This window comes from Cetorhinus maximus, chromosome 21 (genome assembly GCF_964194155.1).
Source record: "Cetorhinus maximus chromosome 21, sCetMax3.hap1.1, whole genome shotgun sequence".
NCBI lineage: Eukaryota > Metazoa > Chordata > Chondrichthyes > Lamniformes > Cetorhinidae > Cetorhinus > Cetorhinus maximus.
In genome coordinates, this window is record NC_135899.1 from 5435631 (window position 1) to 5454493 (window position 18863).

Sequence of the window (18863 nt, forward strand, 5' to 3'; positions counted from 1 at the left end):
CGCAAGGGGGGTGCAAATGGCACAACTAAAGAAATAAAAGATGTGTCGGAGGAGGTGTTCATCTCGCGCCCCCCTCTCCCCAACACCATTTTCCCCTGGCTCTGCACTTAGTTAACCTGCCATTTGTCTAACTTCTTCCAGTTCTGATGAAAGTTCATTAACCTGACATATTTACATCATGTAACCAGCCATCCTATTCCTAACCCAAAATTAATCCACCTTGTCAGCTTCCACCAAATTTAATTCCAGACCTGCATTTACAATTGGTTTCTGCTTTGCAAATTTCCACCTGTTTTTCCACGGGTTTATCTATCACTAACGTAGTGATTTGTACATTATATTTTGTAAACTAGCACGGCCAACAGTTGAGATGATTCCATAGCTGGCCTAACTACCTCCTGCTTTCCTTTCAAACAGGTTACAGAGTATCACCTTCTCCATTTGTAATTGGTCGATTCGTTGATTGCACTTGCCTCTCTCCTCTCCTTCCCCCCCCCACCCATGACCAATATATGCTTATTTTGTTCATGTTGAATATGTTTAATGTCTGATTATGCTATATTGTTCTCTCTAGAGATGTTTACTGCCCTGCGATGTATTTCTCAGCATTCACTGTTTTTAACAATGTTCTGAGTATTTTCAGGCTAACTTGACACAGCCAATCAGATACTTGCTCCAGTGTTGTCACCAGGCCTGGTTACACGATCTGGATTTTCTGTCATTGTCAGGCCGATGTGCAAACACATTATTTGGAGCTTTGTGGCAAGAATGAAGCTGCTTCCATGGAAGCGTGCACCAACCTGCTGGAGATCCTGTCTTCCAAGATAGAGGAGAAAATGCGAGAGGGACTTTATGCTCAGTCCGGTGGCTATCGACTGTATGAAGAGGATCGCCAGAAGATGATTCTGAAATTCCACTCCACCCCTGGAAAGGGGAATAAGGTAAATATTTCTCACCCATTTGGCCAAGCTTTCAGCAGGGAATCGATTGCAATTTTACGCGAAACGAAACCCTCCCCAAATTACCTTCATCGTGTCTCCATCGTGCCTCTCCTCAGCAATAAACCAGTGAGTACTCCTGCTCCAACAGTACAACAGGTTTACAGAGTAATGGACTAGAGGACTCCTGCTCCAACATGTAGATCAGATTTAATTCTCAGTAATAAGTCAGTGAGCACTCCTGCACCAACATGTCTTTTTGTCAGTGTTAAAGCAGTGTGAAGTCCTGCCCAAATGTATTTGCCTTCTCGCTATTTCTTTAATTGTATTTTAAATCCCCCACTCCCACAGGCCGAAGACGCCTTGAACAAGTTCATAAAACGCAAAACTCCGGAAGCTGACTCCGTGCTACAGGCTGACAAGATGCTGACAGACAAGGATAGGGAACTGGCAGGTAAGCTAGTTCCAGTAACTTTGTTGGTGGAAGGAAGAAAAGGCTTAAGTGGAAAGGCTTAAGTGGAAAGGAATTTAATGCGCAGGAGCTGCAGCTGTACAAGAGAGAGATGGAAAGGCAGTAGAGTTAATGACAATGTGAAGATTAGCAATGCTTGAAGTGCACAACAGCTTAACACAGAATGAGAAGGTAAAAAATGTAGGTACATAAGAAATAGGAGCAGGAGTAGGCCATTCAGCCCCTCGAGTCTGCTCCACCATTCAATAGAATCACAGCTGATCTGATTGTGGCCTTAACACCACTTTCCTCCCTGTCCTCCAAAACCCTTGACTATCTTGTCAGTCAAAAATTTGTCCGACTCAGCCTTGAATATATTCAGTGATGCAGCCCCCACTGCTTTCTGGGGAAGAGAATTCCTAAGATTAATGAACATCAGAGTGAAGAACTTCCTTCTCTTCTCTACCTTAAATGGGGTTAAAAACTGTGTCCCCTAGTTTTAGATTCCTGCATGAGTGGAAACATCTTCTCAGCATCTACCCTACCAATCTCCCCCGTCAGAAACATTTTATTTCAATAAGATCACTTCTCATGCTTCTTAACTGCAATGCGTATAGACCCAACCTGGTCTACCTTTCCTCATAAGACAACTCCTTTGACCCAGGAATCAGTCTAGTGGACCTTCTCTGAACTGCTTCCATTGCAAGTATATCTCTCTTTAAGTAAGGAGAACAAAACTGTACACAGTACTCTAGATGCAGTTGCACCAATACCCTGTACAGTTATAGCAAAACTTCCCTACATTTGCCTTCCTAATTACTTGCTGGACCTGCATGTTAAATTTTTGTGATTCATACACAAGGACACCCAGATCCCTCTGTACTGCAGCATTCTGCAGTCTCTCTCCATTCAAATAATATTCTGTTTTCCTATTCTTCCTGCCAAAGCGGACAGTCTCACATTTTCCCACATTATACTCCATCAGCCAAGTTTTTGCCCATTGACTGAACCTACCTATATCCCAGACTCTTTGTGTCCTCCTCACAACTTGCTTTTGAATCCACAAAACACTTAGTCCCTTTATCCAAGTTATTAATGTAGATTGTACATAGTAACTGGGTTAATATTTCAGTTGTGAACCCTTCATCAGAATCATCTTAACCGTAGAGAGTATCAGAGCTGAACCCAGTCATGTTTACCTTCATCATTTACACACATGCACTTTACAGGAGGGAGCATTAGACAGTGATGAGGAAGTTATCTCCTTCTTTGGTTCATTGTCCAGGTTATTTATTCTTTAAACAGCCTGGGACATTGTTAAAGACACTACATAAATGTGTGCAGTACTCGTAATAATACGAGTAGCATTGCACTAGTTACATCTAGTACCAGCAGCATCAGTAGTAGCAGCCATAGCAGCAATGCAGTAGTAGTTGTAGCATTCACAATAATCAGTAGCTTTAGCAATAGCAATACCAGCAGTAACAGTAATGGCGGGGTCTATCCCAATGGTAGGAGCAACAGCAGGAGCAGCAGTAATAGCCGTAGGATCATAGGATCATAGAGCACAGGGATGAGAGGATTGTCCAATGGTGAGAGGTTGAACAGAGTGAGCCTATACTCTGGAGTTTAGAAGAATGAGAGGCAATCTCACTGAAACACGTAAGATTCTGAAGAAGGGTAGATTCTGAGAGGCTGTTTCACCTGGTGGGAGAATCTCAAATGAGGGAGCAACTAAAGGATTGATAGTTTAAGACTGAGATGAGGAGAAAGTTCTTTATTTGGAGCATTATGAATGTCTGAGGCTATGGATGCTCAGTCATTGAGTATCTTCAAGGCTGAGATGGACTCTAGGGATATCAAGGAATATGGGGCTTGGGCAGGAAAGTATAACTGAGATCACCAATCAGCCATTGCAGGCTCAGGGGGCCTAATGGGGGCTACCCCAGCTCCCATTGCTTATGTGTTTGTTTCTCCGTGTGTACATGTATCTGTGTGTGTGTTTGTATTGTGTGTGTCTGTGTGTGAGTCTGTGCATGTGCATTTTTCAAAATTCATTCATGGGATGTGGGCTTCGCTACCTGGGCCAGCATTTATTGCCCATCCCTTACTGCCCTTGAGAAGGTGGTGGTGAGCTGCCTTCTTGAACCGCTGTAGTCCATGCAGTGTAGGTACACCCACAGTGCTGTTAGTAAGGGAGTTCCAGGATTTTGACCCAGTGACAGTGAAGGAACGGCGATATATTTCCAAGTCAGGTTGGTGAGTAGCTTAGAGGGGAATTTCCAGGTGGTGGAGTTCCCATCTATCTGTTGTCTTTGTCCTTATAGATGGTAGTGGTTGTGGGTTCGGAAGGTGCTGTCTAAGAAGCCTTGGTGAACTCCTGCAGTGTATCTTGTGGATAGTACACACTGATGCTACTGTGCGTTGGTGGTGGAGGGAGTGAATGTGGATGTGGTGTCAGTCAAGCGAGCTTCTTTGTCCTGGATGATGTTGAGCTTCTTGAGTGTTGTGGAAGCTGCACTCATCCAGGCAAGTGGGGAGTATTCCATCATATTCCTGACTTGTACCTTGTAGATGTCTGTATATTACCAAAAAATGTCAATCTGGCTTCACAATTCCTTGGTGGGGTCTTGTTTGCTTTGGCATTGTTTATGGTGGTATAGTGGTATTGTCACTGGACTGGTAAGGTAATCCGGAGAACCAGGGTAATGCTTTGGGGACCTGGATTTGAATCCCACCACAGCAGAAGGTGCAGTTTGAATTCATCTGGAATTAAAAGTCTAATGATGACTGTGAAACCTTTGTCGATGGTCACAAAAACCCATCTGGTTCACTAATGTCCTTTAGGGAAGGAGATCTGCCATCCCCACCCGGTCTGGTCTACATGTGACTCCAGACCCACAGCAATGTGGTTGACTCTTAAAAATGCCCTCTGTATAAGGGCAATAAACGCTGGCCTAGCCAACAAAGTTCACACCCCACAAATGAATTTTTAAAAAACCTTGGAAGGTGTCCTTGCACTTTAAAACAGTTTTCTCTATCTCATTTCCAATTTCAGATATCAGATGACCTATGGTGGCCATCATTATTGTCTTTTAAAAAGGATCCCCTTTAAACAGTCCAGTATGTTTTTGGTTAGCTGGTGATATTACCGGCTGATATCACTCAAGTGATATCGAGTGACTTTACATTAGTCACAATTTTCCATCATTGTGGCACCGTGTAAGTGTGCGTGTGTGTATGTGCGTATGTTTGTGTGCACTGTGTGTATGTATGAATGTATGTGTTTGTATGTCTGTGTGTGTACGTGCATCTGTGTGTGTGTGTGTGTATACCTGTGTGTGTACCTATGTGTATATATATGTGTGTATATCTCTGTATGTGTGTGTGTCTGTGTATGTGTGTGTATGTCTGTAGCTGTGTGTGTGTGCATATCTATGTGTTTGTGTGCGTGTGTGTGTCTGTGTGTGTGTGTGTATCTGTGTGTGTGTATCTGTGTATGTGTGTATCTGTGTGTGTGTATCTGTGTGATTGTGTGCGTGTGTGTTTGTGTGCATGTGTGTATCTATGTGTGTATCTATGTGTGTATGTGTATCTATGTGTGTGTGTGTATCGATTTGTGTGCGTGTGTGTATCTGTGTGTGCGTGTGTATCTATGTGTGTGTGTGTGTGTATCTATGTGTGCGTGTGTATCTATGTGTGTGTGTGCGTGTGTGTATCTATGTGTGTGTGTATGTATCTATGTGTGCGTGTGTATCTGTGTGTGTGTGTGTATCTATGTGTGCGTGTGTATCTATGTGTGTGTGCGTGTATCTATGTGTGTGCGTGTGTATCTATTTGTGTGTGTGTATCTATGTGTGTGCGTGTGTATCTATGTGAGTGTGTGTGTGTATCTATGTGTGTGTGTGCGTGTGTATCTATGTGTGTGTGTGTGTGTCTATGTGTGTGCGTGTGTCTATGTGTGTGTGCGTGTGTATCTATGTGTGTGTATGTGTATCTATGTGTGCGTGTGGGTGTGTGTGTGTAAGGGTGTGTGTGTGTTAGGGTGTGTGTGTGTGTGTGTTAGGGTGTGTGTGTGTGTAGTGGTGTGTGTGTGTGTGTTAGGGTGTGTGTGTGTGTTAGGGTGGGTGCGTGTGTGTTAGGGTGGGTGTGTGTGTTAGGGTGTGTGTGTGTTAGGGTGGGTGTGTGTGTGTGTTAGGGTGGGTGTGTGTGTGTTAGGGTGGGTGTGTGTGTGTTAGGGTGTGTGTGTGTGTGTGTGCGCGTGTGTATCTATGTGTGTGTGTGTGTGTGTATCTATGTGTGTGTGTGTGTGTGTGTATCTATGTGTGTGTGTGTATCTATGTGTGTGTGTGTGTGTATCTATGTGTGCGTGTGTATCTATGTGTGTGTGTATCTATGTGTGTGTGTTTATCTATGTGTGTGTGTGTGTGTGTGCGTGTGTATCTATGTGTGTGTGTGTGTGTGTGTGTGTGTGTATCTATGTGTGTGTGTGTGTGTGTGTGTATCTATGTGTGCGTGTGTATCTATGTGTGTGTGTGTATCTATGTGTGTGTATCTATGTGTGTGTGTGTGTGTGTATCTATGTGTGCGTGTGTATCTATGTGTGTGTGTGTATCTATGTGTGTGTATCTATGTGTGTGTGTGTATCTATGTGTGTGTGTGTGTATCTATGTGTGTGTGTGTATCTATGTGTGTGTGTGTGTGTGTGTGTATCTATGTGTGTGTGTGTGTGTGTATCTATGTGTGTGTGTGTATCTATGTGTGTGTGTGTATCTATGTGTGTGTGTGCGTGTGTGTGTGTGTGTGTGTGTATTTATGTGTGTGTGTGTGTGTGTGTATCTATGTGTGTGTGTGTGTGCGTGAAGGGGATTTTCCGGTCCCCTCAGTGGTGGGCGTCATGGTGGGTGGGACGACCAAAAATCAGTTTCCAGCCGGTGTAAAAATTGGCTGCTCCTGATTTTCATGGTAAGCCGGGTAGCTCACTGCACCATGTCAGGGACCGTGTTTGCATACGTTTAAATGTCACTAATACTCATTGAAAACTCAGCTTGCCAGAATCATGCCCCACTCCAGGTCAAAAGGCCAAGCTGGCAGCTAATTAGACCTGTGAGGTTCATGACCGGAGATAAGTGACATGCACCTGGCGACCTGCACTTCCCTGGTGATTTCGAGGTACGTCTGCCTACTTTTCATTGTGCTGCCTGGTAGCTGCCCTGACTCTGTGCCAGGCTGTGCAGGAAAGACCAGCGGTGGTTCAGAACCAAGGCTCACCATTCCAGACCAGCAGGAAGGCAGGTGGTGGGGGGGGTGGAAGAAGCTGGAGGACAAAGGCTTGACTGGGGGAGGAGGAAAAAGTGTGGAAAGTGCACACAGACACATGAGAGGGGAGGGAGGGAAATTAGTTGGGGCCAGAATGCATAGGCAGTCCTGTGGCTCAGCGCCACACTTTAGAGGGCTGAGCTTGGACTGACCCTCCTTATCCCAGTCCAGGAAGGGGAGGGGGGGGGTTTGTCAGTCCTGTGTTAGTCATGTCCAATACAGTGTGTGCAGGGATTGGTCACTGCCTCACATCAGTCCTGGGGGTTTCTGGCTTCATACTGGGCTGCAGATAGCACAGTTACAGTCAGGGGGAGGCATCTACAGCCTGTAGATGGGAAAGAGTTAATGTAAAGTCACTCGATGGTCCCATAGTGGGGAGGGTGGTCTCTGTCGGTCACTGTGAAATTGGGATTCCCACGGTCATGGGTGTTGGGGGCGGGTGGGTGATGAGCAGCTGGTCTGGTGGTAGAACGTCAGCAGCACTATTTGCCCAGCTGAATCTTTGATGAAGAAAGCAGGAAGAAAATTTCCAGGGGAGGTCTCTCAAGGTCTGTGGGAGGAGTCAGCCACTGCACTTGTGGGTTGGCTGAAGGGGCACCCTGCTAATTCCTGCTTTTCCAAATGGAGCGGAAGGCACAGCTGAGACATGTTAGGAACAGTCGAATACCAATTTAGGGAATGCCGCACCTTAAAGCGAGAGTATAATTCCAATTGGAGCCATTGCAAAGACCCTTTGTCCCACTCATGGGAAATCCCAAGTATCAGAAAGAACCAATTGAAAAAGGGACACAGGCTGAGGTGCAGATGCCTAGTGGCCCTAAGACCTCTGAACCTTCCAGCCAGGTGGTCCGTCACATTCCATTCCCTTGAGACTTTTTAGCAGTTTGATGCAAGTTGAGTGGCTTGCTGTGGGTTTGGAGTCACATGTAGGTCAGACCAGGTAAGGACAACAGGTTTCCTTGTGCTGGGCTCCTCCATCATTGAGGATGGGGATGTTTGTGGAGCCTCCTCCTCCAGTGAGTTGTTTAATTGTTCACCACCATTCACGACTGGATGTGGCAGGACTGCAGAGCTTAGATCTGATCCGTTGGTTGTGGGATTGCTTAGCTCTGTCTATCACTTGCTGCTTATGCTGTTTGGCACGCAAGTAGTCCTGTGTTGTAGCTTCAGCAGGTTGACACTTCATTTTTAGGTATGCCTGGTGCTGCTCCTGGCATGCCCTCCTGCACTCTTCATTGAACCAGGGTTGATGGTAATGGTAGAGTGGGGGATATGCTGGGCCAAGAGGTTACAGATTGTGTTCGAGTACAATTCTACTGCTACTGATGGTCCACAGCGCCTCATGGATGCCCAGTCTTGAGCTGCTAGATCTGTTCAAAATCTATCCCATTTAGCACGGTGGTGATGCCACACAGCACGATGGAGGGTATCCTTGAGCTTAAGCCGGGACTTTGTCTCCACAATGGCTGTGCAGTGGTCACTCCAACCGATACTATCATGGACAGATGCATCTGCGGCAGGCAGGTTGGTGAGGTTGAGGTCAAGTATGTTTTTCCCTCTTGTTGGTTCCCTCACCACCTGCCGCAGACCCAGTCTAGCAGCTATGTCATTTAGGACTCGGCCAGCTCGGTCTGTGCTGGTGTTACTGAGCCACTCTTGATGATGGATATTGACGTACCCCACCCAGATTACACTCTGCGCCCTTGCCACCCTCAGTGCTTCCTCCAAGTGGTGTTTAACATGGAGGAGCACTGATTCATCAGCTGAGGCGGGTCAGTACATGGTAACCAGCAGGAAGTTTCCTTGCCCACATTTGACCTGATGCCTGATGTTGAGGATTCCTATCATTCATGCAAGACAAGTGTTGATGCCACCTCATCCCACTGATGCAACTCCCTCCCGACCGGATTCCAACATGCCACCACCGGCAGGACAGGCCCAGGGATGGTGATGGTGGTGCCTGGGACATTATCTGTAAGATATGATTCCATGAGTATGCCTGCGTCAGGCTGTTCCCTGACTAATCTGTGGGACAGCTCTCCCCATGTTGGCACTAGCCCCCAGATGTTAGTAAGGAGGACTTTGCAGGGTTGACAGGGCTGAGGTTGTTGTTGTCGTTTCCAGTGCCTAGATCGATGCCGGGTGGTCTGTCACATTCCATTCCTTTTTAGTGGTTTGATACAACTGAGTGGCTTGCTGTGGGTTTGGAGTCACATGTAGGCCAGACTGGGTAAGGACGGCAGGTTTCCTTCCCTGAAGGGCATTAGTGAACCAGATGGGTTTTTACAACAATCGGCAATGGTTTCATGGTCATCATCAAACTTTTAAACTCCAGATTTTTATTAAATCCAAATTTCACCATCTGCCGCGGTGGGGTTTGGGTTACCTGGGGTATCTGGATTACTAGTCCAGCTACAATACCACTACGTCACCGCCTTAGGAGTTGTGTGCAGAGGCTGCAGGTGGCCCACAGGAGACAGTGCTGGAGCATAAGGGGTGGTTAGCATCTCCTGACATTAGCCCTGCCCCAGCTCTCAGATGGGCAATCGAGATAGTTATTTACAGCTAACATGGCATCAGTGTGCCTGCTTTGTGTGTGCATATGTTAGACTGTTGGGATCAAAATGTGTAGCCTCCAAAATGGGACCAGAGCGAGGCTGCAATACATCTGATGTGTGTCCTTTATTGTCAGCGATTTGGGCCCTTAAGGGCTGGACGGGGTGACAGCATTTTGGGGAGCACAAACGCAATATGGCATCAGGGGAAATTGGGAGACTCCGCACGGAGAGAAGTTCATGAGTGACAGGCTGATATCCAGCTCCTGAAGTCCGGATATCCAGCTCCTGAAGTCCAGATATCCAGCTCCTGAAGTCCGGATATCCAGCTGCTGAAGTCCGGATATCCAGCTCCTGAAGTTTTCGAGGTCCATTGAAAAGTGAGGTGAACTGCAGCCTCCCATCCTTCACTGAGAGTTACAGATGACTGTGTCCTATTGCTGAGGACTGAGTGAGATGAGGAGGCATCAACACTTGTCTTGCATGAATGATTGGGGAAAAAGCACAGTTTGGAATTGGAATCGACCTCACACATGAAGGCGATATCCCCTGAGTGAAGACTGACCTCCGTGAGGCACCTGGCCACATTGCAGGCATACTGCCAGGAGTGCACTGAGGATTGCAGTGTTGCTGCAGCCTCTCGTAGGCTGCCATAGGCAGTGCAATGTTGGTGAGCTACTTGAAGAGGCTGCACCCACTCAACTGTGCTGACGAAACTCCCTGTTGCAGTTATTAGCACATTACAGAAAGGCCATATGCTCTCGAGGCTGCCCTTGCCTTCCAAGGATGAGGATATTGTGACACTAGAGTGTAACTACTCATTCAGAGATTGAACTGATGCATTGAGATGAGGGGGATAGCACCGAAGGTGGTAAAGTGGACCCAACATGGAGGGCCCTGGTGAAAGAGGATTGTAATAGCTAAACGTCATCAGAAATATTGCAGCCTCACCCTGATCCCATTTTGGGGCTACACATTTTCATCCCAACAGTCTAACATCTGCACACACAAAGCAGGTATACTGACTTTATTGTAGTTGCAAATAACTATCTCGATTGCCCATCTGAGAGCTGGGGCAGGGCTAATGTCAGGAGATGCGAACCAGACCTTATGCTCCAGCGCTGTCTCCTCCCATGCCCATGTCAGCCACCTGCAGCCTCTGCACACAACTCCTAGGTCACAAGCCTTTTAACCATCTAGCAGGAAACACAAGAACCAACATGTACCAGTGAGGTTGAAAGCTGAAAAACGTAGAGATGGGAAGGTTCGGCACTAATCTTGGGGTGATGTACAGATGAACACGTGGACGTGACATAACATTGCAGGCAGACAGGAGCGTATAAGAGCTCAGAGTTTGGGTTCACAGGTAAAGCACACTCAAGGCTGACGGAAAGTACAGGCAGGACAATGAAAGATGCCCAGTCACCATGTGCACCAGCATTCCATCATCTAGAATACACACTGAGCACTCTACAATGCAGAAGCATCGGGGGACTAAAGCAGCTTCCAGGTTCTACACTCATGGCTCAACAGCAGTTGAACCTCTGAAGCTAGTCTCAGAGATACCTTGGCTAAGCACAAAGTCCTTTGAGGCTGACACTTCGCTGATGTTGATATTGGGCAGAGAATGGACAGAAACTGTTATGAGATGGTTCGACACACCATAGAGCTGAGGTACATGATGGGGCATCTTCGAGGATGGGGAGGGGGAACCTGTGACACTTGAATGACCACGAGGCATATCATCAGATAGAAGAGGCATACACAACATGTGGAGTGGAATGAGTGGAAATCTATTTACATTTATGCAAACTCCATACAGATTGTGAACACCCAGGCAACCTTTGTGCTCCTATTATTTCTTATGTTTCCTAACCCTACCATCTTGGTGCATCCCCGACATCCACAGCAGAGGTGGAGCCAGCCTGTTGACTGCTACACCCTGTTGTCTTCATGACCTTGGCTTGCGTCCTCTGGAGGGCCGATTCTTGGAGGGGCTGGCCTACTCCTACTGTGGGGCTGAGGCACTCTCCTTGGCCTGTGGAGCCGTAGCTGATGGGGTCACTGGCAGAGGGGTTTGGGATCGGCTGGACACTCTCGGAGTCATCTGGGTAGATGGCCTCAGGGTGTCCAGCTGCTGGTCCTTGTCCATTTAGGTGGCTGAGGGCCTCTGGCTGGGTCCTTGAGGAGAAGGTGCATCAGCGGTGAGGTGTCCTGTCCCCCTGTCGCTTAGCCACTGATGGATGCCAGCTATGCCTACAGCAATGGAGTAGAACTCCTGGCGCACATGAGGCTCGATGTCCTGGACCAAGGTTTCCATGGCGGTCGCCATTCTACCAATGTTGAGCTCGGAGCGCTGGCATGTCAGCACAATAACCTCAGACTGAACATGGGCAGACTCCTCCATTGTCCGTTGCAATCTGTTGACTACATCTGACGACCCTGTCTGATGTCCCCGTGTCTGTTGTTCCAGTTCCAACTTAGGGGCAAGTCCAGAGGCTCATCATCTGACTGGGCCTCCGCCGCATCCTTGCCTCCAGCAGTCCTCCACCTGTCAGAGACCTTGAATGTCCCTGTCTCCGCCTACTGTGCACCAGAATCTGTCCTGTGCTCACCAGATTGTGACCCCAAGCCTGCTCTGCAACTAAGTTCTACCTAGTTAAGTCTTTGCACTGGTGGAGGGTGCGGGTGAATGCTGTGATGATTCTACATCTAGTGGGTCCTCAGGATCCTCATCTTGATGTCATCATTGTGTTCTTGGGGCTGGGGCTGAGTTGGCACTGACTGCGCTGGAATGGAAAGGAAGATCCCGCTGACGGGAGGGGCCATAAAATTCCACCCTTCGTCACCAGAGCGGAAAATTCTACCCTGTCTGTGTATTGATATGTGTGCGTGTGTGTGTGTGTGTGCATGCGTGTATATATGCGTGTGAGTGTTTGTCTGCCTATAAGTATTCATATTCGCAATGGCATGTAAATGTCAATATTGATAAGTTTCTTTTCTACTTTTGCAGCTGAGCAGCAGAGAGCCACTGAGGCCAAACAAGAGGCAAAGGCACATGAAGAGGCAATGAAAACCCTGGAGAAGATGAGCGACAACGAGAGGATGTTCCATCAAGAGAGTGTCAAACGCCTGAAGCTAAAGATGGAGGAAGAGAAAGAGAACTTGCAGAGGGAGCAGAAGATAGCACTGGAAAGCAAATTGAGAGAACAGAAGGAATTAGCAGAGAAGGAGTTTACAAAGAAAGCTGAGATGATGGAGGAACAGATCAAGGCTCTAAAGGGGCAACAGGAATCTGTTGACTCAATCACTACATGTGAAAGGATTGCTAAGATAGCTCAAGGCATTCTAGAAACTACGCTTAATGCTTATACATCGCACAAAACTATGAAACTGTTGGCCAAGAAATAATCTTCAAGTGCATAAGTCCGCTGTGCCAGGGTAGGTACAGTTCCGACACAGGATTTCTTGGAATAGGATTTAGCCGACACTGGTTGGCTAGTAATTATCTGACGATTAGTGGGTGGGTATGCGGGAGCATTGTGGGGGGTGTATACCCGATCACACGGCCTTATTAGAACCTGCTTCATCTTCATACTGCTGGGAAAAAACAATCAAACAAAGCACTAGGCTTTATTTCTAGAGGAATAGAATTGAAAAGGAGGGAAGTTCTGCTGAGCCTGTATCAAACCTTGGTTAGATCACAGTTCTGGCCACCATATTATAACAAGGATATAGAGACACTGGAGAGGGTGCAGTGTAGATTTACAAGGACGATCCCAGAAATGTGAGGGTATACATATCAGGAAAGGATTGACAGGATGGGTCTCTTCTCCCCTGAAAAAAGTAGGCCTATGTTTTACATAGGATTACATATACTTCACATAAACAGGAAATTTGGCTCAACCAGTCCGTGCCAGTGTTTATGCTCCACTTGAGCCTCCTCCCATCTTTCCTCATCCAAATCCAGCATCGTAACCCTCTATTCCCTTCTCCCTCATCTCCTTGTCTAGTTTCCCCCTGAAATACACCTACACTATTCACTCCAGCCACTCCCTGTGGTAACAAGTTCCACATTCTCACCACTCTCTGGGTAAAGAATTTTCTCCTGAATTCCCTATTGGATTTCCTGGTGACTATCTTATATTGATGGTCTTTAGTTATGCTCTTCCCCACAAGAGGAAACATTCTCTCTGTATATCTCTGCTATCTCCTCCCTTGACTCTTTTAAAATATGTAGATGCAGTCCATCCGGACCAGGGGCTTTGTCCTTTTTGAACTTGATAATCAGGTGGCTTCAATAGCGGCTTGGTGATATGTCCCACCAGGTTTCCATCTAGGGGGCGAAGACTAAAATCTGCCCCAATAACATTCCCCCAGCTGTTATTTGAATAGGCATTTATTCAATTCCTTTCAAATGGTTTTTACTGCTTCAATTTAAATAGGAGACTCGAAGATGTCAAGTGAATATATTAACATCCATCCAGTAGCATCACTAATTGCTTGAGGTTACTTATTACTGGCAGGCTTAACCCTGTTGTTGCTGTGAGGGAATACAGTGAGTTGGCTGGTTTCAGAACCATTCACTTTATAAAGGAGATAATCTCTACGACTATTGGTGTGTTTCAAGCCCTTGTTGCTCTCTTTTATACTTGAATATCTGGATAGGACAACCCAGGACAAGTGATTTTTTTCCACAGGACCTGTTTGGATTTTGTAAATTTCTGCTTTATTTACATCATAAATATGTGTACTGAGTTGGGAATGAGGATCAAAGTTCAATTAGACTCCATTCAGCCTCTAGCCAGTGATTTTTTATAGTTTAAAAGGGGATACAATGGAGAAGTATACAGATATAGTCACAACCATCATAGGCCGCACAGATGTTCAGGTGATTTGCCCCATATACACAGAAACTAGTAAAACCAGACATGTTGTGGATAAGGTGAAACATGTACTGGTTGATGTAACCAACATATTTATTTCTTCAAAAAAGGCAGGCTTGATGCAGAATAATAGAAATCGATCTTTGGCAACTGCCTCTCGTAATTGTTAGCCATTGCACCAAATATGAAAATTCTCACAGTGAAGGCAATCGCACTTTAATCTGGTGCAAAAAGCTGGTGTAGACCTGACTTTGGCTGAATACAGCAGAGCTTTGTAAATCAGTTAAAAATAGGGGATTAACATAGTGCAAAGTATTTATTGTTCCGCTCAAAATAGCTGGTGCATTTAACATGTTATAAACTGTGCCTTTACAATTGAGGTAATGGCGGATACTTAACACGATTTGCCTGATGTGGTGGGTGCTTATGATAAGTGTGGATGGTGTAAGTGGTGGGGACTGTATTTCAACACATCCTTGCTTCCTGTAGCAAAGCCACGGCTCAGAGTAACTATTTCAAATTGTCTATAAAAACTCAGCAGGTCTGGCAGCATCGGCGGAGAAGAAAAGAGTTGACGTTTCGAGTCCTATGACCCTTCAACAGAACTGAGTAAAGTTAGGAGAGGGGTGAAATATAAGCTGGTTTAAGGTGGGGGGGTGCAGGGGTGGGAGGAGAGAAGTTGAGGGGGGTGCGGTGGTTGTAGGGACAAGCAAGTAGTGATAGGAGCAGATAAGCAAAAGATGTCACAGACAAAGGAACAAAGAAGTGTTAAAGGTGGTGATATTATCTAAGAGAATGTGCTAATTAAGAATGGATGGCAGGACACTCAAGGTACAGCTCTAGTCGGGGTGGGGTGGAAAGATTGACAGGGCATAAAAGGTATAGATTTAAAAATAATGGAAATAGGTGGGAAAAGAAAAATCTATCTAAATTATTGGAAAAAACAAAAGGGGGGGGGACAAAATATAGATTTTTCTTTTCCCACTTATTTCCATTATTTTTAAATCTATACCTGTAATGCCCTGTTAGTCTTTCCACCCCACCCCCACTAGAGCTGTACCTTGAGTGTCCTGCCATCCATTCTTAATTAGCACATTCGTTTAGATAATATCATCACCTTCATCACCCCTTTGTTCCTTTGTCTGTGACATCTTTTGATTATCTGCTCCTATCACTGCTTGCTTGTCCCTACAACCACCACCCCCCCACTTCTCTCCCCCCACCCCCCCCCCACCCCCCCCACCTTAAACCAGCTTATATTTCATCCCTCTCCTAACTTCACTCAGTTCTGTTGAAGGGTCATGAGGACTCGAAACATCAACTCTTTTCTTCTCCGCCGATGCTGCCAGACCTGCTGAGTTTTTCCAGGTAATTCTGTTTTTGTTTTGTTTTGGATTTCCAGCATCCGCAGTAGTTCTTTGTTTTTATCAAATCGTCTATGTTTGGCTGTTAATTATAGCAAGAATTCCTCCTGTCAATGTCTATCGCTTTCCCTATTTTCTGTAAAAAAATTGACTACACATTTCCTCTGAATCTAACTTTATTGTAGTTCAACCCTTCTGTTCAGTTAATTCCGATTTCACTCCATTGAATCTGAAATTAGTTCCATTAATATTACAAAATAAAACATATAAACTGACAAAACTTGATTATATGTGTGTTTTACTTCTTGCAGGTCAATATAGTCCTCAGTGTGCCTTCGCCGGTATGCTCATTCCCCATTTAACAGATCCGATACTTAGACTGCTTTTAACCAGACTCGTCAGGTGGTAATCCCATGGGATTGGTTGGAACGTTAATTTTACACCCGTCTAATATCACTATGGATTAAAATTGCACGGGCTGTACAACCAGCATCACACCCGCTCCTGTCAGTTTACTGACTAGCGAGTTAGCTTAAAATAATCCCAGTGAACATGCCTTTTGAGAGTGGGGTTGGGGAAGTTCTAACCTTAGCCCTTTCTGTTTTTAGATCCAAAACATTTTATGTTTTATGTTGAATCAGAGTGATCAGTGTGCTGGAGCCTGCTGGGCAAGCAGAGTAATGGTATCTGAGGTTTGAGGGCCCAGTCCCAAGTCCTCTCTGCTGCATGAGTGTGTGTGGGATGACTGGAGTGAGTACACTCACCTCTCTATGGGTTAAACTGGAGTTGTGATATGATGACGTTGGCAACAGAAGATGGATTCGGAGGTCGAGCCTGGTGCAGTGTGGGCTGGGTAAGGGTGTCACGAAGAGATAGCAATGTCTATAATGTTACTGGAAATCATTTTTAAATTGGAATTGTAGTAGGGTCTGTGTCTATGTGTGTATCTGGCTTAATTGGATTAGGAGTAAGCCTGGGTGCAATTATGTAGAGTAGTTTTGAGATGTTAATTCGATAAACATAAGGAAGTTAAACGGTAAAGTGCAATTTGCATTTGTTGAATAAACCATTCAAAAGAATCAATAAAATCTTGCACCTAACTGGGAGATTCCAAGCAATGTGCTTATATTACTAATAACATTGGTGGGGTGAAAGGATTATTGTTAGGAGAGGTAAAATTAAAAAACCTAGTAATACAATGGAAAACTTACATTCAAAGGGGAAGCTGGGTACAAACAGAAAGGAGTTTGTGTGTATAAGGCAGAGGCATTTAAGATCTAAGCAGCCTGTTAGCCCTACAACCGTGTCTGCAAAGGAATCAAATTACAAAGGACCCCATTTTGAATTTTTAAGGTCAATTGTGCTTTGCCTGGTGTCTGTTTAAAGTCTATGGGTTACCGTTGCCTTGGTGAAGATTTGCCTTGGTGAAGATTTACCTGGGAGTGATTAATTTGGGTATTTGTTTAAAAGTTATTATGGTAGTAATTTGTAGACATGTGTATGTTTAATTTGTTGTTAAATTAATAAATGTTTAATTTAGTTTTATACAAAAAAACCTTTCGAGGCTCGGTGGTCTGATTCCTGAATTCAGAGCTGCATCTCAAACATACCAATTGAAAATATAGGTTCTGACAGTTGTTCAAGTTACCCTCTGAGATTTAAACATCTCAGCCTTTACCAACTGCTGTGTCATAACAAAGGGGCAGCAGGGTATTTGGGTTTGGATTTTGGGAGGTTCTGGGAATACGATGAATGCTGACGATTACTTGGTGACGGATCTTCTATGTTTCTCCAGTAGGTTCTTTGAGCTAATCTTTGAGCCAGACTGTGAATGAAAGTCACCAAAATGTTAGCTTTATAAACATTTCTGTTGCAGATGCCAAATGCAGTCTTCAAATAGCAAAACATGAAAACCAAAACTGTAAATGGCGGAGATTGGAAACAAAAGCAGTAAATGCCAGAAAAACTCAACAAGTCAAATGGCATCTCTGAGAGAAAAGACAAGTTAATCTTCATTGTGAAAATCCTTCATCAGAAATAGACTCTAAAGATCGTTGTTTTGGAATCTAAAGGATGTTTAAAGGATGTTATGGAGATTTCAGAAAATTATCGAATTCTAATATCTGTGAAAGGGGCTGTACATTTTGAGATTGTTTAGATTATATTAGGAACAGTCCCTCAAGCATGCTCCATCATTCAATTAAATCATTACTGACCTGAACTCCATTGAAGGACATTTGCTTTATATCCCCGAGGGAGGCAATGGTGTTATCGCCAGGGTAATTCTCTGGGGACCTGGGTTTGAATCCTGCCACGGCAGATGGTGGAATTTGAGTTCAATAAAAATCTGGAATTAAAAGTCTAAAGATGACCATGAATCGATTGTTGTAACATCCCATCTGGTTCACCAGTGTCCTTTAGGGAAGGAAATCATCTGGCCTCCATGTGACTCCAGACCCACAGCAATGTGGTTAACTCTTAAATGCCCTCTGAACAAAGGCAATTTGGGATGGGCAATAAATGCTGGTCTAGCCAGTGATGCTCAGATGAATGAATTTTTTTTAAAAAGCCTTATCAACAAAAATCTATAAATCTCAGTCTTTCATACTGTTTAGGGGGAGAGGATTCTAGATTTCTACTACCCTCTGTGTGAAAAGTGCTTCTTGGCTCTAATTTTAAGATCAATTTAAAGACCCCTGTTCTTCATTACCCCATTAGAGGAAATGGTCTCTCTGCATCTACCCCATCAAACCCCTTAAACATTTTAAGCCCATCAATCACATCACAATCGCATCTTCTATACTTAAGAGAATACAAGTGAAGTGATGCAAGCCATTTAACCACCCCCCTCCCCCCGCCAAGTCCCCTGGATTATTCAGTCACTGGGAGGCTATTTCTCCTGGTTGGGGAATCTAAACCTTGGGGGCACAGTCTCAGGATGATCATTTAGGACTGAGATGAGGAGGAATTTCTTCACTCAGAGGGTTGGGAATCTTTGGAATGTTCCCCCCAAGAAGGCCGTGGATGTTCTATTATTGGGCGGAATAATATGGGGGAACGGACAGAAACCATGTCAGCATGGAGCTGACATGCTCCACACTGACCCGTCCCACAGCAATAAAGCACTGCAGGACTCATTAGCGAGGACCGAGGTGGGACTTCCACACCTCTTTGGGGCAAAGTCCCGCCATCTGGATTGGCCAGCAGCTCCATCAGCCCTGGCAGCGCCAGGGAATCTTCAGTGGCAGCTGCCGGAACTGTAGGTCAGTCATGGAGCCTAAGGCCTAGAATCCCTGGAGCAGGTAAGTCTCGAGTCTTGGGCCGGGAGGGTTAGGGAAGGTTGGGAGAGG

The 18863-nt window shown here is 45.3% G+C and overlaps 1 protein-coding gene across 1 annotated transcript in view; it reads left to right on the forward strand.

Annotated features, from left to right (window-relative positions):
- The window catches only part of LOC144695584 (guanylate-binding protein 1-like), a 34760-nt gene extending 21801 nt beyond the window's left edge, over nt 1-12959 (forward strand). The window contains exons 8-10 of the mRNA XM_078566475.1: nt 729-941; nt 1290-1392; nt 12277-12959. Of these exons, the coding sequence (XP_078422601.1) occupies nt 729-941; nt 1290-1392; nt 12277-12674 (714 nt within the window). The 3' untranslated portion in view covers nt 12675-12959. The remainder of the gene's footprint in view (nt 1-728; nt 942-1289; nt 1393-12276) is intronic.
- The last annotated feature ends 5904 nt before the right edge of the window (nt 12960-18863 follow it).